The sequence below is a fragment of the Phaethon aethereus genome, assembly GCF_964289735.1.
Source record: "Phaethon aethereus genome assembly, chromosome: Z".
In the NCBI taxonomy this organism is placed as follows: domain Eukaryota; kingdom Metazoa; phylum Chordata; class Aves; order Phaethontiformes; family Phaethontidae; genus Phaethon; species Phaethon aethereus.
In genome coordinates, this window is record NC_138577.1 from 37,484,037 (window position 1) to 37,506,178 (window position 22,142).

The 22,142-nt window shown below is 38.3% G+C and overlaps 1 protein-coding gene across 1 annotated transcript in view; it reads right to left on the reverse strand.

Moving 5' to 3' along the window:
- Positions 1 to 22,142, reverse strand: part of PSIP1 (PC4 and SRSF1 interacting protein 1) — a gene marked incomplete at its 5' end in the record, with an annotated part of 37,629 nt that overhangs the window by 9,535 nt on the left and 5,952 nt on the right. Inside the window, 10 exons of the mRNA XM_082013626.1 lie at positions 2,991 to 3,061; positions 4,243 to 4,298; positions 6,783 to 6,901; positions 7,496 to 7,718; positions 8,625 to 8,700; positions 10,439 to 10,538; positions 12,645 to 12,707; positions 13,284 to 13,391; positions 16,024 to 16,140; positions 21,327 to 21,465. Of these exons, the coding sequence (XP_081869752.1) occupies positions 2,991 to 3,061; positions 4,243 to 4,298; positions 6,783 to 6,901; positions 7,496 to 7,718; positions 8,625 to 8,700; positions 10,439 to 10,538; positions 12,645 to 12,707; positions 13,284 to 13,391; positions 16,024 to 16,140; positions 21,327 to 21,465 (1,072 nt within the window). The remainder of the gene's footprint in view (positions 1 to 2,990; positions 3,062 to 4,242; positions 4,299 to 6,782; positions 6,902 to 7,495; positions 7,719 to 8,624; positions 8,701 to 10,438; positions 10,539 to 12,644; positions 12,708 to 13,283; positions 13,392 to 16,023; positions 16,141 to 21,326; positions 21,466 to 22,142) is intronic.

A 22,142-nucleotide genomic window follows, 5' to 3' on the forward strand; every position in this document is an offset into this window, starting at 1 on the left:
TGGCAAAGTTGGTGTCGCCCAGCACCCCCAGCGCATTTTCTGATAAGCTGCTCTCCTCAGGGGTAGAACTTGAGCCTCTGTTCAACTTCATGAAGTTCCTGCTGGCCCCTTTTTCCAGCCGAACTCCCTCTGGACAGCAGCACACCCATCACATATTTCAGTTTTGTATTGGCTGCAAACTTGCTACAGGTGTGGTCTGTCCAACATCCCAGTTATTACTGAAGATGTTTTAACAGTATTTACTAGTGACTGGCCTTTAGCTGGACTTGCAACTGCTCATCTGTCTTTGTGCCATGCAGTTCAGCCAGTTTTCAGCCCACTTTGCTATCCACTTATTTAGTCCAGACTTCATCAGTCTGCCTGTGCGGCTGTTATGAGAGACTGTGTCAAAAGCCTTTTTAAGCTTGATATAAACAACATCCACTGCCCTCCCTCACCCACTAAGCCAGTCATCTCACAGAAGAATGTCAGTTTGGTCAAGCATGGTTTCCTTATATTAACCCATGCTGACAAGTCCTGGAGATTTCACTGTCTTTCATATTATTGAAAACAATTTCCACAAGGATTTCCTTCCTCACTTTCTACGGAATCAATACAATTCTTTCTAAGCAATCAATTCTAAGGAATCAATCACTGGCCTGCAGTTTCCCACATCCTCCTCCTGGAAGATGAGGGTGACATTTGCTTTCCTCAGGTCCTCAGAAACCTCCCCCTGATCACCATGACTTCTCAAAAATAAAATGGAGTGGATGCACAATGACATCATCCAGCTCCCTCAGCACTCTTCAGTTTATTCCACATCAGGTCCCACTTTGTTTAACTGTTCTCTGATTTGGTCCTTGCCCACTGAGCATCAAGTCTTTCCTGTTCCGGACTTTCCATTGGTTTCAGGGACCCAGAATTCCTTAAAGGAATTCTAAGAGCAAACTGAGGCCAAGAAAGCATTGAGTACCTTGGCCTTCTCCTTGTCCTTTTTCACTGGATCCCCCAGCCCATTCAGCAGCAGGGCCAGATTTTCCCAGTCTTCCTGTTGCTAGTGAGGTACCTGAAGCAGCTTTGCTGTTCATTTCTGTCCCCAGATTTAACTCCAGCTGGGTGTTGGCTTTCCTATGCACATCCCTCTGTGCTTAGATAGTGTCTGCATATTCCTCCCAGGTCACCTGTCCCTGCTTCTACTTCCTGTATGGCTCCTTTTTTTTGTGTCTTGACTGTAGTCAGGAGCTCTTGTTATCCATGCAGCCCTCCTGCCACATTTGGTTATTCTCCTGCTTGTCGACTTAGATCAATATGAAGAAGGGGCTAATCCCCCAAAATGAGCCAGATCTCCTGGTCCCCTCTCTCCAGCACGGTCTCTCAAGGGATTCTTCCAGCCAGATCCCTGTAGAGGCCAAAGTCTGCTCTCCTGAGCCCAGCGCAATGATCCTTTTTGCACTGCTCCCTCCTCCCAGGATCCTGAAGTCCACCACCTCAGTCACTGCAGCCAAGGTTGCCCACGACCTTTCATATCCCTGACCAGACCTTCCCAGTTTCTAAGAATCAGGTCTGACAGGGTATCTTCTCTTGTCAGTCACTTGATAACCTGTGTTAGGAAGTTATCACACTCCAGAAGCTTCCTAAATTGCTGTATAATCTCCATGTTGTCCCTTCAGCAGATACCAGGATGGTTCAAGCCTCCAATGAGGACCAAAGCCTTTGAACCAGAGGTGTTTCCCAATTGCCCTAAGATTACTTCACGTTTTACTTCTGCCTGATTAAGTGATCTGCAGTAGACATTCTCATGACATCACTCATATTGGTCTGCCCACTAATCCTGACCTGTAAGCTGTCAGTTGGCTGAGCTCTGCCCCAATGCAGAGCTCCACACATTCCCACTGGCCTCTCACATAGTTATGCCGCATCTTGTCTTTCCAGCACCCATCTTTCTTACAGAGCCTGTATATACATGGCAACACTCCAGTCCCATGAACTATCCCACCAAGTATCTGAGAGGACAAGGGAACCATAGCCCTCCAACTGCAGACAGATGTTCAGTTCCTCTGGTTTATTCCCCATGCTGTATACATTAATGTACAGCCACTTCAAAGAGGCACCCCGTTGTGCTGACTTTCCAGAAAGCTTACAAGAGCTTTCCTCATAATGCTGTGCTGCCAGCACTTCCACATTTCTGTGCATATGCTTGTGGTGATGCTACTTCAGTCCTGTTCTGTTGAGGGAATCTGTTGATTACAAAGTCAATTCTGTTTACATCACCCTGCATCACTTGATTGCCATCCTGCTTCACCGCCTCCTCAATTTCCCATCTGCTACTGTTCCTAAAGCTCTTTAACCAGGTTGGCTAGCCTCTTGGCAGCAATACTTTTGCCCCAGTTAGCTGGGTGGATCCAGACACCTTCTAGTAGTCCTATCCATTTCTTCACAAGCCCTTTCATGAAGAAAGGGACCACCACCTGGGTACCCATACCCTGACCATCACCCTCAGTCATGCAGTCATGCTTGATACTTTGCAGCTCTCCCCTGGCCATATCATTGGTGCCCAACTTAGAAAACCAGCAGCAGTTAATAAATAGTCTTAAGGTCAGGCAAGCCCCAACCATCTGTCAGCAGCATTCCACATCCGAGCCCCCAGCAAGCAGCAGACTTCCCTCAACCACGAATGGGGTCAGCAGATGGGGGTCTCCATCCCATGCATCAGGGAGTCTACTGCTACTCCATTCACTGTGCCCTTCTGGTGCTTCTGCATGGCTCAGGCTGAGCTGGCACAGATGCTTTATTTGGCAGAATTTGGGCTCAGTCTTTCCAGTAAATAATTCATTATGAAGTATTTCCAAACAAAACTGGTTTCACTTGCTGATACTGATCTTTTAAGCAGCAGTTACCTTTCAAACTGAAAAAAATTCTGTTCATTCTCAGAATATTAATTAAAAACAAACACACATGCTAGTATTTCCTACTGGCATTATACACATAAATCAGTTTAAAAAAATACTTACAAGATTATCAATTTTCAGGGAATTCTTAATTTCTGCATGTATTCTTTGAAGCCTAGAATCCATTGATGTTTCTGAAGATTAAAAATAGTATTCATGAATATTTGATAATCACATTAGATTTGTTTTTGTGGAAAGCTTTCTAAAAATTTGAACTTCATGCAGAATGCAGAAAACTATGGGCAGGTACTCTACATCAGATAACCATGCAGGTGCAGACGTAAACACACCACAGGGCTTACTAGCAGGAATAAAGTACACAGCTTTTTAAAACTGGACACTATTAGCAACCTACGGTTTTCTCCTTAGGAGTTACAAACCAAAAATAATTTTCTATTTCAGTATACAGCTGTCACCCTCTACTTGTGGGCCAGGTTAAAAGGAAGTTTCAATAAATACTAAGAGTTACAAAGCTGGAAAACCTTTAGTGTCAGGACACCTGGATGTTTTCAGTAAATTAGATGTGATTCAAGTTACAGTCCAAATCCATCCAAATAAAGTGTTCCCAGTACACATGCTCCAGCAGGTGTGCAAGTTGAATGAACATGTCTGCCTCTAATTCACATACTCGAATGTCTGTTTTTTTTTTTCCCCCATACACAAGTGGTACATATTCTGAACAATACTTGCAAGCAAACAGAGTTCCCTTCAGGTCTAGATACTTCCCCTCCCTGGCCCAACACTGGGTTGGTTGGAGTCCATGCCACTGGATCTGTACTATGCTACAAATTACAGCCAGTGGTTTGGATTGCCCTTAAAGATAGGAGTACTAAAAAAAGGAATGACTTATCCCTATGAAGGTCAGTTTGCAAGTCTGGGTTAGTAGACAAGACCACAGTAACGTGAATCCAAGCCTCTTCCTTAGCAAGCCTCTTGCTTAATAAGAAGTAGTATCTAAGTACTTTCAAGAGGTCCCTCAGATTATTGTTACGAGAAGACTGAAAGGAAAAAATGCGATTTGGTTCAAAGAATAAGACCTTTTGTTTCTTGTCCACAAACAAGATCGTCAAGGTTTAAAAGGTTGAATGACAGTAAAATGGGAATAGCAGAGACCTGTTCTAATGCACCGAAGAAAGAAAGAACATAGATGAACAAGAATGCACTGTTTCACAGATCTGAAAGAAGCAGTCATGGATCAAACATCTTGGACTATGACCCCAAAGCCATCCTTAGCAGTAAATTACATTATCCAGGCAGATAATTCAGTTCAAAACTTAAGATGACCAAAAATACTGTTTAGCTTCTTTAAACTAACCTCTCTTCTTCTCCATCTTCTTAACTTCTGTTTTCTTGCCTTCTTCTTTACTCTGCCTAACAAAAATGTTGACGTGTTTTTACAACATTGTTAAGTCTGGTTTTCAGTCTTTTTTTCCTCCCCCTCCCTCCAGTTTTTAGATAAGATGCAATATTTTGAGATATTATCTCAGTAAAATATTAGCACGCAAAAACCACGAAGAGCCAAACCCTGGTTTTCAGACACTGAAATAAATTAACAAAATTAGTTAGCTGAGATACTGCTGATATATCCTCCATACAGACAGATGGTTTTCCCTAGAAGCACCAAAATAAAGGCTTTTAAAAAACAAATCACATTTCTAAACTGTATTTTGTTTTGGTTGCATGTACAAATTGATAAAAATGGCATTGTACAGATAGAACTAACTGGCGGAGAAATCAAGTATTTTTAATATCATGACAAAGACAGTAAAACTATTTAACAATACAGCACAGGGAATTATGGAAAGTTCAATTAGTCATAATCAGTTCCTATTTGACTTTTTTTCTCATATGATTAATTATTAACAGTCTAAGTATCCTGTAACTGACCATAAATATATCAGTGATAATCTAAATATTCTTAAAGCAAATAGTAATAAAGGAAAAAGATTTATTACAAATTCATTGAAATCTCCTGGCTCTTTCTCTAATTGTATCACTAAAAATAAAGCCGTGACTCAAGAAAAACAAAACAAAACCTTGTGTCTGCCTCAGTTACAGGATGAACTGAGGCAGATGAAGACATGCAGAAGTCTTTCAAACAAGCTTTTTAACTCTTCATTGAGAGATTATGAACTTCTGTTTAGCAATTCTTCAGTCTTGTCTTACTGAGGGATTTCAAAGCCTCATTTTAGCATTTGCATACTTCAGCACATCATAACTAAATGTTCTATGACTCATTTTCTTCCTGTCATAGTAATATGCATCCACAAAATATCCAGGCCTGCATGTCTACCACCTTCCATGTTCCTTGCGTACTCTATCCCATTACAGAATCAACAGCTTTCCAAGTACGTAAGACTATTTTACTTCAACTGGCAGCACAAGCTCATGCTGTTTAAAGACTACATGTAAACTTTGCCTATGTACAGAACTGTGTACAAAGCACCATTATTAGACTTAAATATTAACGAAGTAGCTACAAAGACCAGAAAACGGTAACTACACTGATGAGAAAAGTGACCAAATATCAGCCTATATTCAGTGTATTAGTAGAGACTTGAAGACAGCACAAAAGAAGTCTTTTCTCTTTTATCAATATTTAGTTCTGTGATATTAGTCATCAGCTATAATTAAATTCATTATGCATTCGCTAACTACTACCCCTTTATCTTACTGAAACAAAGCTCTCTACCCTCCAATGCATAAAATGACAGCTACTTAAAAGTAGCCAAGATTTGATTATTGTAACCAAATCAATATATGACAAGTTTGATTGCAGAAATCAATCATCGTATGTCAGATTTAAATAGTGATGTATTAAGAGCTGTGAAGATGCTAAGGACCATTTAGTATCTCTGGAGTTGGAAATTCTAGGATTTGCTACAGGCAAGTAGAGTAATTCTGTTAGGTTTCCAGAGAAGGAATGACAGGAATAAGAGGAGAAGAAAGGGCTAGAGGATAAAAAACCCCAAACAAACTAGGTTCTTGTTAATGAATGTGAAAAAAGGTAGAATTTTGTTGTTACGGGTGAAGGTGACCATTATCCTCCTCCTTTTTCTCAAATTTTTACCTTGTTCTCCCTTTCTTCTGCCCTCCCACCAACTGTGGGGATGTGAACATCATGCTCTCGTGGTGGCGGCTTCTTCACCCATTTGCAGAATAGCTCTTGAGAACGAGTCAGATTTCTTCCTATTGTCCCACCCCCCCCAGTTTCTGGCAGGATCTTCTTTCCATTCTTATGCTTGATTCATTTGTGATAATTTATCTTCTGAATGCAGACTGCTCTTGGTATCACTCAACTGGCTTTGCAGTGCTAGGGTAGAATAATTCTTAATTTATTCCTTGTTCTGTCTGACGGTGTGTGGTCCAGCTGCCAGACAGAGAAGGAAATGTTTTCCAGATAACCCTACGCATTCCACAAGCTGATTAAAAATCTGTAACTGTGGATTAATAGGTCCTATTAATCCTAGGCTCTCAGTCTAATGTATCCAAAACTTAAAGATAAATATATGTCTGTCCTGAACAGTTTTTCACACTGATCCCTTTTCACATGGACATTCTCAGGTTACTTCTAAACAGAACCCACCAGCTGTCTTCTGCTAGAAATTTTAAGTCACTGAAAGACTGACGTTGCGTAATTTCTAGGTTCAACTCTTCCCATTCTCTCACAATAGAACTATTGGTTTAGAGGAGCTTTTTACTCTCCATTTAAAGAAGTTAAAATAGACAAAAAAGGGTGGGGGGAGAGAACAACAGAACACAGAGCAAACCAGTTTGGAATTTTTTTAAGGTATTGTCTCCTCCTCTTAGTTTTCTCCTACAACTTGCAGACATCACATGTTAAAACATACTCACGATTCAGATTCTGTCTGTTCCTCTTGCTTACGCTTTCTTTCTGTTACTTCTCTCTCATGTTGGCCTCTTACAATGTTCCTTCTATGCGCTGCCTGAAAGCTTCTTCCCCCTTTTTTCTTCTGTTTTATTTGGTATTTTAGTATTGGAAAGAGAAAAGCAGTCTTTAAATTACTAAAAAGCGAGATTATTAAATCAATGTGTCTGTAAATATGTAAACCTACCTACACTCTACTCCATGAAGCAACTCTACTCCATGAAACAACCTGACAAGAGCTGGCTTTCCCCACAACGAAATACAAGGCCCCCACATGTTGTAACTTTCTGTATTTCTTTAGTCTCCTCTCTCTTTTTCCTTTTCTAATAGGAGGCAAATACCCAAAGCACCAGAAAAATGAAGACATTCCAAATTATTAGCTAGGGACGGTTTTAGACCTTTCAAAAAGTTGATTTCAAGCTACATGTTCTCTTAGACACACCCAAGGGAAGGGGAAAAAAAAAAAAATCTGTGTTCTGAGGAGATGGAAAAAGCCTTTTCAAAAAATAAACAACTGCTACATTTAAATCCTTTTTTAAAAAGGGAAGTGTCTTAGAAAAGATGCTTTTCTTAGAAAATACCAAGGAAGTTCCTGAAAGAATTATCTGACAAAATTAAGTTCTGCAACTTTTATTCTATAGATCTGTATTAGCCAGTCACAGAGCTCCAACTTTTATACCTTGTCACCTTCTTGTTCTTCATCATCTTCAGAATCAGAAGCTGATGCAGAACTCACTTTTGCAGTATTTTTCCTTTTTGGTTCAGCCTCTTTCTTTCCTTCCTTTTTGTCAAATTCCTTCTTTGATTTCTCCTCTTCCTTCTGACTTTCCTCATCTTTTTTCCCTTGCTTTTTGGGCTTTTCTTCTGGTCCTTTTTTCTTTGCCTTCTCCTCCTCATTAACACTAAAACATGAACATATTTAGGCATCATATCCATTATCTACAATGAGTTTAAAACATCACTTTCTTCTAACCCAGGAAGTTGATTTTATTTTTAAACCACAGAATATGAAAAATTATAAAGTTAGTTCACTCTCAGTTCATTTAATCACTCTTGAAAAAATACTCAGTCTTTTTCTAGAATTATTGCCAGCTACCTATGCAAAAAAACAATAAATAGTAGTATGGAGGCCCTAATGAAGCTAATGTTAACACACGTGCATAGATCCAAAACCAGAAAAGTACATGTTCTCCACACACGTGTGTCTGCAGGACCAAGAAGGCATACACTGTAAACTAGTTTTATGAAGTATACTTAAGGTGTACATGTACTGAAACTGTGCATCTGCTAATCTATAGAAAAATACACTAATGCTCAACTTTTCCTTCCGTTACTGGAACTACTAAGCACTTGACACAAGAACCAAAGTAGGTAAAAAACAAGATTTAGGTAACAAACAGTGTTGGAATTCCATCAGAAGATACTTCTGAAACACGAGTGTAAGAAAAAAAAAAAAACCACCACCACAGTATTTTAGTTTTGCATGATCATGTCTTCTCTCAATAAATATTCCTCTTCATAAATTTCCGTTTTCATGCAGCATACAATTATATAAGGAATTCTGCACACATTTTAAAAGTTAGGAAGGTTAAGAACTTCTGCCCGTTGTTCCAGAAATGTACTGCCTTGAGTTACTACTTAATAATTACCTGAGCTGGAAATAACAGCATCAAAGCAAACAGTAACTCATACTGAATACTAAAGGGGCAAAAGCTCATCAGGAACTCAGTACTAACTATGAAATCTTAACAACATAAGGAACAACACAGTTTACAATGAAGACACTTTGTATTAAAAGAACAACTCACGAGTCACTCTCTGAAAGACAAGGTGGTTTCACCAACTTGGGTCTCCCTCTTGGTTTTGGAACCTTCACTTCAGAAGCTAGTATTTACACAGAAATAGGAGGTTAGTCCACAGACACCATCTGCTCCTTGTCTATGAGAAAAGATTCTTACTCAACAGACAGAAGCTACACTCAAATCAATATATATACCCTAACTTTATTATTATAAAAAATTCAAGTGTTAGGTGAGTACCAAAGTTGAGCAAGATTTCTTTGAAAAATTGAAGTGTTGGTAGAGTTGTTTTTGTTTTGGTTTTTTTTAGCCCATTGATAATTAACTTTGGTGTTTTTCTAGCCACAGGCTCCAACTACCAATTCTTGTGTTTTTTGCACTCTGTGCAGTTCGGATTTGTTTCACATGTTGCAAAACTAATATGAACAAGTCTGAAATTTGACAATGAGACAGTTTGAAATTAGAGAATGAAAAGAAGTCATTTAGTGTCCACATTTATGCAGCCTGTTTGCCAGTATTTTTAGAGGTATCATGGGGCTTTCATCACTTTTCTTGATAACAAACCACTGTCAAGTTCTACCACCACACTACAGTACAGAGCAAAACTTTGCATTACCTCAGATTCACCACATTGTTAGGAATAAGTCAAATAGTGTCTCTGCCCTCCTGGCACTTATATCCTTCAAATGCTGGTCTGATACCACAGTGAACGTGCTTAGGAAACCTAATACTCAGTGTTTAAACTCCTATTGGTGTTAGCATGGAGCACTGTTAAGCAAGAATGCATGCATTGTATCAACAGCAGAAAGGGCTGTATAGCACATCTTATAAAAAGGCATTTTATACAGGGGGTGGAAGCACCTCTTACAAATCCCTTCCTGCTCTTACAGACAGTAGTTAGTAAAAACACACAAACAAACAATTGTAAAGATAAAAACACATACAAATATTAAAAATGTATACTTAGTACACATAATGAAAGGGGGTGGAAGGGAGCTGAAAGAATATGTAATTTCCTCACAGCTTCCAAGGCAAAAGTAGTTATGTCTAGGTAACACTTTCTAAGAGTTATTTTCACATTGTCAACAGATACAGATGAACATAAATTATGTTTCCTAGACTAGATGCTCATACAATGTACTTAACTGCTGCAAGAACTGTTTTCTTATGTAGTAATGATTAATTCAAGAATATCTGCAAGCTTACCACAAAAATCCCAATTAATTACATCATCGCTACTTTGAAACAGGTACTGCAGAATTATCATAAAATGGTTCTAATTACACATTTAAAAAAGGTTAATCTTATTTTCATTTGTCTATCAATTGACAGACTGCCTTAAACATCTTTTTAAACATGTCTCTCAGCTCTGTTATAGATTTTACTGTCCTCTGAGCTCCACCTACAGGCTCTGTGTGTCCCCAGTTCTCTTCCTTGTGCTTTATGGATATTCTAAACCCAATTAAAGTATTTTGTAGACCTTCAATGAATATAAACCTTTATGAAGCAAGAATGCAGGAGGAACTCTTATTGTGTATTTATAGTTTAGCAGCATTCTCTGAATAAGGCTTTTCTAATGGTGATACCCTTACCCAAAAATCAACTAATCTTATTTATGAGCATTAATGCGAACAATTTAAATCAATTTATGTCCTAAATTATTCAGTCCGAGTTGAGATGTTTTCTCATTACTATCTATTAGCAAGGACCACCTTTAGCATGAGAAAATACTCTGTACTACTTCAGGGGAAAGAGACAGCTCCCTGACTAATTCTATAAAGGTATTTGTGCTGAAAAAAATTATATCTTTCCTTTAAAGTTACCTGCTGGTCTTCCTCTTTTGGGGCTTACTTTTGGAGACACTGGCACAGGAGCTGCTGCTGCCGCTGCCACTGCTTCCTCGGCTTCAGCTTGTTTCTCAGCCTATTTTAAAGAAGGAATGCATTGTTACACTATTGCTTTGACACATAAAAGTTTCCAAATTTAGTAACAGATTATATTTAAAAATCACTAATTTCACCCTCTCCATACCATCACGACCTGGTATAGTAATGTTTTCTACCATTTCAACCAGCCCATTCATCTTCAGAACAATAAACTGTCTTGGTATGACAAGGAAAAAAGATTGTAAGTATTTTTAAGATCACCGTAACAGCATGCCAAAACCCAGTTTTAAGCAGGTAAGTTCCCCCTCCCCTTATACAAACATTCTTTTAGATGCTGTCACTTCCCCTAGCTGCATCGAAGTATCGAGCCAGTAGATGGAGCTATTCAGAAAAAAAGCTGCTTCTAGCTCTATAACATATTGTTCACAATTAATAATTGTATGTTGACCTGCACTAACTGGACACAATGACCTTCATCTACATAGTCATTTTAGGGGGCTCGGGTTGTAAAGACAGAGAAAACTTATTGGCAAAAGATGATCTTGATGAAAGGACACATATCTACCTGCAGAAACATTCCACATCCATACATACAGATAAAAAGAATTGAGAAAAATCTCAACTGAAGAAAATATTCACAGAGTTTACTGTCCTGGATGCAGGAGCATCAGCTAGCAGTAACAGAAAAGTTATGGAGAAATACATAGTCATCTTAATATTCTTTGTGGGCACCTATAATAAAAGATTTTAAAGAACAGCGGATGCCTTAAATTTAGACCAGAGTAGAGGTATATGTCTAATATTAACTGTGGTTTCCATCAGTCTACAGAAAAGACTGTTTAAATGAAGACAGAAAAATACCCGTTAGAATGTTTTTTTGCAACCCTAGGAAAAGAAAAAACCATGTTTAAGGTAAATAAGAAAGGCATTCGAAACCATGTAATTACACAGCCAAACCTCTCTTCTGACCCACAAGTACACACCACATCCCTTGAAATATGATGTTTTTCTGTTCAGCAATGGCCTGCAGTAATGCAAATTTCTGGTTAAACCCCTTTGCCACGAGAGCACATGCCAAAACACAAATCTGTCAGCAAATGTGACAGAGGAAATCTTCTTAGCCTGCAGTGCCTTGTGATGCCAAAAAAACTCCACCTCAAACAAAACTAAAGAAAAAACACCAAACCATAGGATTCGAGTGCTTTTTTGAAAAAGTAGAGTAAAATCTTTTTTTGTGTGTGTCATCTGTGAAGCTTCTCTCCCATTTACAAGTTGAAATCACATGTATGCATAGTCACAGACATTCTTTCAACTTCTTGCTGTTTCGGACTAGAAGCTTTCTTTTAATTTTTTAGGTTTATTTTCATAAAACTTACCTTTTTTTTTTTAAATAAGGTGTTCTTTAAGTTATATTTTTTTAAATATTCAAGTCTTTCTTGTAAGAGGATCCAAACATGTATCTTTCCTTTTTGTGAAGAAAATGATACTCAGCATGCTACTTATCTGTGACAAGCATACTAAGGTCACAGTTACTTCACATGCATCCCATCCCTGCTGTCAGCACTAACATTACAAGTTAATTGGTTTAAAATTAAATTAAACTTCGCCCCACTTGAATCTAGTTTTCAGTTGCATCAGTGCCCTGATCTGGTTTGCTGTGTGACCACATGAACATTAAGGCTGGAGCATACTGAGCAAGCAGCTGGAACTGCCTCTTTGAAAGGAACTCAAGCTTCTCCCAGGTTGAAGAGACTACAAAATTGCCACCTCATGAAAAGTTGGGGTATTTCAGGTGTTAGTTCAGTGTGATGAAAATGTTAAAAGAACTTGTTCAAAGCTTCAAAACAGACTATTTTATTAGCAGTCTAGCAACAGTTTATATGTTAGTTTTAGTTCTTTGCAATGGACTGTTTGGGAAATATAGGAGCTCCCTACTCCACATTAATTTCAAACAGAATTAAGACTTGTAAAACACACTCTGGGAAAACTTCCGTTCCTACAAATCTTTCAGCCATTTCAAAGGGGGAGGAGGGTGTTATGCACATCAACTTATGCATAACCTGTCATTAAAAAAAAAAAATATCCAGTGTCATCATCACATTCAAAACTTCCAGTAAGGTGAAGTAATTAAATTAATTGTTACCTTTCTTTTTCTTCCTCTTCTAGCAACTTTAGGAATAGAGGCATCATTTGTTTTCACCACATCCTGTGAAGATTAAAAATGGTGATAAGAGTCTTAACAAAATAAAGATTTATTCTAAATTATTCTAAGTTTTTTCCACAACTGAAGCCTCTGGCACATAATATAGACAAGAATCCCATAATATATATGAAGACATCTCCTGTCTTTAAATTAAATTTTTAAATTATTAAAATCCCTATTATCTGGTAATCAGAATTTTTTTTCTGAAAGATAACAAATAAAATAAGTATTAAATAATATGGTGTTTTAAATGAACATATGTAGTCATGTTTTAGCCTGTTTGTATTGCAAATGTACTTACTTAAGGGACTAGATAACAAATTCAGAGTAAGTGATAAAAAACACAGTTCTACCTGTTTTAACTGAACTTACACACAAGCCAGACTAAAAGTTTCCTCTCTGATGAAAGCTTTAATACAAACATGAGTTTAATTATATAAAACATCCCTATATTTATAAATAGCTCCTGAGACTGTCACAGTAGTAGTAACTGTAGCTTCTTAATACTGAGTAATAGATTTACATCAATCGACTTAGTATTAGAATGTTCTCTATTATATAGAAAAAGCTCTCACATACTTCTTTACTGTTTTTTTCAGGAGGTAGATCATCTTCCTTTGAAGTATCCATCTCCTTTTCTTCTATTTCAGCTTCTATAGGTAAGTTATTCTCCCCTTTAGGGGACAACTGCAAAGGAAGTCAACGAAGTGAAAAAAACCTGCATTACAAAGTATTTCATAGCGAAAAGAGAACACGCTAATAACCATCAGGCTGCTTTTCACTTTGAATAGTTTAAGTCTGTAGATACACTCCTTTCTTAGGTACATGTTAAAAACCTCAGGGAGGACCACTTTTTCCAGGACACAATTGCAGATGGTTGTCAGAACAGGTCAAGACACAGCAATGTGCTATGACAGAACTTCAATTCCACTTTGTGCTCATGATAACATAACTACACTTATTCACCATAACACCATTAGATGAGTACTTTTAAGTGTTCATGTCAACATTCAAGATCTCATTTGGATCACTGTTCATCTATACATACAGGTGGGATGTCTGAGTCACAGACCACATTTAGCAAAGAGGATCACTCTACTAAACAAAGACTTGATGTAGTAAACAGACCACAAACAAGTTGTTTTCTCATGTCAGATAATAATTAGTGATAATTGGTATCATCTAATCTATGCCTTTTTTCCCCGTTTTGTTGGGATTTTTTTTAAACCTTAAAATACTAGTTTTTGTTTTAGGTAAGCAGTTAAGACTTGAGAAATAAGGACTTTATAACAATTTACTTGAAAATAATCAACATTTCCTTGAGGCCTATGCATGTGCATGTTTTCTATATCTGCAGTTCATTCTCTCAACTTTAATACTATTGCCTTGTTCCACTTGCAAGCATCTTTTGTGAAACTCCCTTTTAAAGTAGCTACAGTTGTTAAAACTTCAACATTGAATAAAGCAACTCAGACACAAGGCTATCATGCAATATTTATAATTACATGTCAATTTCTTGACATGTAATATCACTGAGTCTTTTTACAGATTACAACCTTAAGACAGAAGAATCACTGATACACTAAAACCACGGGAAAACAGAGTACAATGATGGGTTAAAACAATGCTATAGCTATCTCAGTATCAAAAGAAAAAGAGTAAGTTTGCTCTGTATTTTGCCTTGAACTGTAACTGACTGTGACTAATTACAGAAATCTATATAAAAGGACCTGTTCAGGATCTTCCATTCCATCTTTCTGTTTTAATGGCTCTTATGTCTCCCATTTCTCTCTCACAGTAAAAGCTCAGGACACCCTGAAAGCACTTTCAGGACAAACATGAAGATGAAATCATTGCCAACCCCACTAGCATATGCTGCTAGCTGCATAAATTCACAGTAAAGCAAACTGATGAATCAGTCCAGTTTAAAAGAAGTTTTCCCCTTGCAGTAGCAAATGCTGGGTAACAAATGCTTTTACCAGCAGTGTGCATAGGCAAGAAGGTGGAACAGCCCTGGTTTACTAATACTACCAGGAAATTACATATTGAAGAGTGCTCCTGAAGTACAGCTGATAGAACCCAAATCACACTGACCTTCCACATGTGGAAGGACAAAATTAAGGGACACTTAAGCAGTAAAAAGTTGGGAGAAATAACCCATCAATAACCCTGCAGTCTTCAACTCATCAGAACAAGTCTCTACATCCTCTATCACAGTACTACCAGTACACCAATTTTTTTTTTTTTTAATAAACTGTCTTTTTCCTCTTGAAAAAACAAGGTATTACAGCTAGTAAACACTAATCCTTCATGAGGAATACCCACTATGTATCTGACATACTGAAAATTCTTCAGTTTCTTCAGCTGTGAATCAATACTAAAGGACAGACAGCTACACCTACAGAAAAACTACATTAAATCTTGGCAAATAATGAAAAAGAGAACAGTCAGCATTAAGGCAAGTCTATTCCAAATAGTTTGACACTTAATTTAAGAGCACTGCTCATCCTGTAAAGTAGTAATTTCCAGAAATGAGCTAAAAATAAACGAGATAGCATAGAAGTATCACAGTTTTTGTCATTTTCGGATTCTGACGTTTCAGACAGAAATGCATTACCTTAGTATGAATAGAAAATATTTACAGAGAACACAATCTTGTTTCAGAAGGATTCTAAGGTATGCACACATTTACAAAGCAAAGAAGCTAAACTATGTCTATATAAACTACTGTATATCATTAACTCGCAGGTACTTCCCTGACTCAAGAGTTCAATTAATACAGCTATGAAATCCTTTAGATCCATTTATGTCCTAACCACTCCATTAGGAGTATGGCCTAATGCAAACTGATTCTTATAATCTGTTCAAGCAAATACACTGAAGAATCCTTTCAGCCCAGACCAGAACCTAACGCCCTGTTAGACTTTTCAGCAAAAACTGACATAATTGAAATAGACAGTAATGCCTGCCTAAGATATTAATAAGTCTTCAAAAACAGAAAGAGAAGCTTGAAGCTGAATCTTCGTGATCTTTTCCACTTTATTCTGCCTGGAAAGTACACTTAAACTAAATTCACACAGTATTAGGATTTAGAAATATAGTCCGGTAAAGAAATTAATTTTCAAAAACCATGTACAGCACCTTAAAAGGAATACAGAAGGACAAGAATATTATTATATGTACATCTGAAAAGAAGCAAGGGCAAGGCAGTTACAGCAGTAAAACACTGTTAGTTTAAAGCACTTAAGTAAAAACGTTGCAATACAGCTTTGACTTAAAAACATTTTGGAGAGAACAAAACATGAATTCAATCACTTACTTTTGGGACAGAAGACTTCCTTCTTTTGGCTCCTGCTTTTTCTTCACTCCCCTCCACAGACTCCTGACTGCTTTCTTGAACAGTTTCTTTGATAGAAGTGTTAACAGCTGGATGGGACTTCAATATAAAAACATAAAAAAGGAGATCTAAATCCCCTCCTGAACTACAGAATGATGACACTAAGGGGTGTTCTGCCACCTGTATGTTACTGAAGAAAGCATCATCCTAAGGAACGCCTTATTAGAACAAGAATATTAAAAAATATTTCATTAATTTCTATACTTTTCAGTTTAAATTGCATTTTCAAGCTTTCAATCTCTAGTGCTATAACAACTTATTTTCACACTAAAAATACTGCAATGTAAGGATTTTCTTATGTATAATTAAAAAAAAAAAAAAGAAGCAGCTGTTTTTTGGTCAAATACAACTTGTGATGCTACTGCCAAGAAGTGCTTTTTCAAATAAACTATCAATCCTAAATGAGCCAATTACCTGTTCCTGAAAACATGAGCAGAAAAAAAAAAAAAGGCTAAAAAATTAAAGACACAGAAATAAAGAAGGCAAAGCCAAAATTACTTTTTTTATTCCACTGCATTGTGGATAGCATTCTTACTCTCAAATATTAGCTTCTTCAAACAAAGCTGGCAGAACTCCCCTGACTTTTTAATTTTTCCCCCACTGAGGAAGTGGGTTTGGATTTAAGCCCAAGCCACGAGATCCCTTCTGCCCTCCACCTCCTTTACTAGCAGTTACAAGCAACATCTGCAAAGTATAAATACTGCTTTTGGAACATTCCAGCCAGTTCTGGCAGTTCAACAGAAAACATGGCTCTCAAAGACTTACCAAGGCAAAATATGCACAGTAAAAGGACAGGGAAAAAACCCAGAAAAGAGATTGCAAGTGAATCCCTTTATATGAAGAGCTGACAAGTCTGTCACTAATATTGTCCTGTATCCAGAATAAAAGCTCAATTTTGCCAACATCCCCATGTGATTACCCGTCCCCTCTGACCTTACCTGCTCGATAGTCAAACACACAATTATCTATTTGCCTTGAATTTTTAGGCTCCAACAACTAAACTGTATTCCCTGATGGTGTCCAGTAACTGTGTTTCAATTAACTCTAAGACACTTATTTAAATATAAGAATTGTATGTAGATCAAATATAGAGATCAAGGAATATTGTAAGATACTTTCATTCACTAATATGTACTGAATACAGCAACATATTAGTAGGCTATAATACACTACTCTACTTTAAAATATTGTTGGAAAAACAGCATCTTCGCAGATCAGTATACTTAAGTTACCTTTCCTCTCAGCCTTCACACTTCATACTACTTGTCTTCCCTTTGGAGATCACTCACAGCCTGCGCTGATCTTTTCTCACACACTGCACCAGGGAAAGCAGCTGGCAGGCATCGGCTGCCAGCCACCGACCCGTGCAGAACCCACCCTGGGACTGCTGCAAGCCGGTCACAACCGGTCCCAGCTGGCTCTGCAACAGGCAAACTGACCCATCACCACACCCCAAACTGTGCTCACCCGAGAGCGCATGGCGCCGCGGCCAACACAGCTATGGGAAAGCGTTGCTGAAGAGAAGAGCAGGTGCCCAAGAAGGGCTGGAGAAGCGGGATGCCGACGCACAGGCAAAAGGCCAGCGTAGGGCATTGAGGGACACCAAAGCAAACGAGATGCCAGGGCAGGAGGGGCCCTGGAAAGAGGAGGCACAGGAGGAGTCACCCCAGCCAGGCTCCAGCCCAGAGGAGTTGTCTGAGCAGGAGCTCGGAGGGGACAGAAGGGACAGCTCTGAGGGGACTGCAGGCTGTGTAGGAGCCCTCGCTCAAGACGCTGAGTAAGAAACAAGGAACAGCAAAAGCTAGGTAACTACTACATGCTGGCCTTGGTCTCCTGCGCTGTCATCGCCTCACCCAAGGGTCTGACTGTGATGTGCGGTGAGGGGACTGGAGACCAGTGAGGGGAGAAGCAGAGGTGTGTTTCTCTTAAGCATTTGTCTTTGTTTCTCACTACCAGAATCAGTAACAAAAAGCTTATGTGAATTGGCTAAATTGTGCCTAATTCCCCGACATGAGTGTTTTGTTGCCTGTGCCATAGCCCTCTTTAGCAAAGACGGGAAGGTGCGGCTTCAGAAGCTGATTTCAACCACTCTGCTACCCTTAAAACAGGTACAAGCTTCCCCTTAAACTCCCAACAAAACTGTCTGAATATCTACATCAAGCACTCTTTAAACTTCCTTTCCATTCCCAAGTGAAATATTCAGAAGCCCTACCCCTCAAAAAAACCAATTAAGACAGCCACAGAGACTGTTGGAAAGTAGATAAGCAACCTTCCCTTGTTAACGAGGGGGCTGAAACTGCAGACACTCATTTCTCCAGCTTTGAGAATAGGATGCTAAGGCAACACCCTCACTAATAGGAAAGCTGCAACATTGCCAAACCCAGAGGGAACTAACAGGAACATGAAATAAGGTACCTCTAAAGTCTCATCACTGTTAGCTGTAGGTTATCCTGCCAAGCACTCAAGGAGTAATGCTCATTTCAGCACATAAGCTGAAACAAGTAAAACCAAAACAAAAACAAAATACCACACAATTTTCTTAGTCTTGGAAAAGTGGGATGTTCCTCCAACTTATCTATAATGTTTGGCAGAACAGTGACATAGTATTTCAATTCTAAGAATTAAACCCAAAAGGTAGTGCTTTGTGAAAAAACATGGAAGATCTATGACTGATTAACTTGACATCAAAGATGCTCAAAGAAACTATCTCTGAAGCAGACCCTTACTGGCAGTTTTGTTTCAGATCAAGTAACACTTACTCTGCCTGGTTGTACATCCAGACATCCAGATTTATTTTATAGAATATCAAACCTAGTCAGACATTTTCAGATGTACTCCCTTAGCACCAACAAGAACTGCCTGCAAATAGAAACAAGAGATGGCTAAATCCTGTGGGCTTGATTCACTCCAAATAAAACTTGCTCTAACAATGCATAGCACAGAATAGAAAGAGAAGGCTATCAAAATCAAGGTTTTCTGAAGTTAAGGTGAAAATTCAGAAGAAAATTTGTGCATGTCTACTGCATGACTTCATTCATTCTGTAATTCAGTCTGGTCCAACCCTCTTGCTCAAGCAGGGGCACCCCAAGCCAGCTGACCAGGACCATGTCCAGACACCTTTTCAGTATCTCCAAGGCTGGAGACTCCACAATCTCCCTGTGTAACCTGTGCCAGTGCTTGGTGACATTCACAGTGAAAAAGCACATCCTGATGTTCAGAGGGAACGTCCTACATTTCAGCTCCTGTGTTCATGCCCAATGCCTTTGGTCCTGCCACTGCCAAAAGAGCTGGACTTCATGACTTTGCATCCTTGCTTTAGGTATTTGCACACATTGATGACACCAGTCCTGAGCCGCCCAGAGCTGAACAGTCACAGCTCTCAGCCTTTCCTCACAGCAGAGATGCTCCAGTCTATCATCTACACGGCCCTTCATGGGAAGGCTCCAGTATGTGAATGTCCCTCTTGTACTAAGTATCCTGGAACTAGACACAGTACTCCAACTAAAACATCCCTACTAAGAAAAATTTCTGCTTCCAGTAATTTTAAGGCTTACTTAAAGGAAGAGGTTTTACATATGACTTGTGGAAAGAAACACTTTTTCAAAAAAATAAATAAATAGTGGTGAAAAAATGGCAAAGAACAACCCAATGGCTCTAGAGAGAACCTGACAAGAGAGCTATGAAAGCTGTCAGAGAAAGAGCTATGAAAGCCGAAGCAAAGTAGCTGAATGGAACTCAAAAGGTGGAAAGGACTACCCCACAGAAAAGCTGATAAGACTAAGAAAACATTCTATGCATCTCTTGGCAGCATGTTTTATGTATTTCCAATTGGAAATCTATTTAGGAATGTCTGAGATGTTATGAAGGAACGCAGAGCGCTGCTTAAGCAAAGTTACTGATTCCTGCTGTGAAACAATATTTGTCAATTTTTGGCAAAAAATTTTTGGCAAGCTTGTTACTGTTGATTGCTTACACCCAGATTTTCACCTTGTTAGAATGACTACTAACATACAATTCAGTTACAGTTCACAAGTGCCTCAGCCATCCACTAAGCTGTCACAAAGAAAACAGCAAGAAGGTATACTGACTCATATTTTAGGGTAGCAGAAATAATCTGTCCCTTATTAATACAGTCCTTCCCACTGTGATGCAGGGATTAGGATCTTTCCACATCCCAAAACAGAAAAATTGCACAACTGGAGTACATCATCTTATCTTGACTCTACTTCAGAAACGTCTTAACTCTTTATCCACATTCTCCTTCAAACTAGAAACGCTGCCACTTGGGATATCTTATAAAGTAGGGATTAACTGGTGCTGAAATGGCAATCTGGCACAGCATGCAAGAGTAACAAGTGATACCAAGAGATACCAATTCTTTCTATTATTACTGCAACATTGCCTAGAGGCCCCTGTATGTGATCAAGGCCCAGTGTACACAGCAAAACAAGAGGTTACAGAATGTTCAGAGCAGATAAGCAAAGACCAAATGAGCAAGACAATTACTTTGTCTTCAAATTAAATTTAGGTCTTTTCATGGATAGCACTGCATAGCTCCAGTTTAAGCTTAGAAAATTTACCAAAAGGGCAAGAAACAAGGAACTACTGATGGACAAAAACTGAATCAAGCAAGTCATGTGACAGTTTGGGGGCAAGCATCACATTGCTTCCAACCACTAGAAGGGAAAATACTGTGCCCTACGAAAGCACATACTGAAATCTTATAGGGATACTTGTGGAGAAAAGCACTTGGGTTTAGAAGACAGAAAGAAGTAGACAGTAGACTGACTGAGATTACAAAAGCCTACCACTTTTCAAGGAGTCATACAGTTCCAAAGAGAAGTATTTTAGGAATATATACAGTTATAAGTATAAAAAAAATATATATATAGTTATAAGTAAAACTTGATGTGTACTGTAAAAAGTGTTAAACTTTTAGTATTGTGCTCTGAAACTGTCAACAAGATCCCTCATAAGCTTACTATAATAAACAGATATCCCCAGTTAAACAACATGCCCCCCATCTCTTTTATGCTATTAATACTAGAGATCAATTTAGAAAGAAATAAAACATAATAAAAAAAATTTTAAAAATCCATCTAACCCACAGCTGAAGGACAGCAATAGTTCATTACCCTACAGCAGGGAAACACTCATTGCCTGTTTTTTTTTCCCCCAACAGTATAGCAACAAAGATTTGCAGACTCCCTACTTAAATAACTTACCTGCTGATGAGAGAACTTCACTTTGGGATTGTTGTCGATTTCCCACAACCCTTCATTAAAACCCTTTCTTTTATTCGGTTTACCATATTTATCTTTATTTTCAGAATAAGGGAATATGTCCTTTGGTCCCAAAAATGCCCTTAAGGAGAGAAAGAACAAAATTTCACATTTTAAATGGTTAGTCTTTTCAAAGGAGAAGTAAGCTCCAAATGTTAAGATGTGAAATTCATTACTACTTCAACAACTAATTCTGCTACATAAGTGTCTTTAGTTTTCTCAACTTTTGCCTTCAACAGCCCAAGTTTTCCATTACTGCCACCAAACAGATGGACCTCCTCCTTCCAAGCGTGTTGAGTGTCTAAGCAAGAAACAACCAATGCTGAATCTTAAGATTGCAGCTGGTAGGAGAACCAACTACTGTGAACCAGAACAATTAAAAACTGAGTAGCCTGCAAATAAACAGGAAGAGAAATTGCTCCCTTAGGAAAAAATCAGGATTAAATGTTAAGAATAAAGACTCCTTGAATCTGGACAACGTAAGGCAAGAGAACAATTTAAAGGAGAAGGAATGGCACCAAGCTAACAAAGAAAATCTTTCAGAGTTATTAAATTAAAAGTAATCCAGTTAAAATTGAAAATTTAAGAATAATTTTTAGTGTATCAGGTACCAAAAAGCAACAGTTGAATACACTGACTGCTCACATCTCTGTAAGTATGCTACGTAATTCAGCACTAATTCAGTAGTTTTTCAGTGTGTGACAATAGGACCTCTCACTTGATTTACTGAACTTAACCAATATAAACTTTAAACTGTTC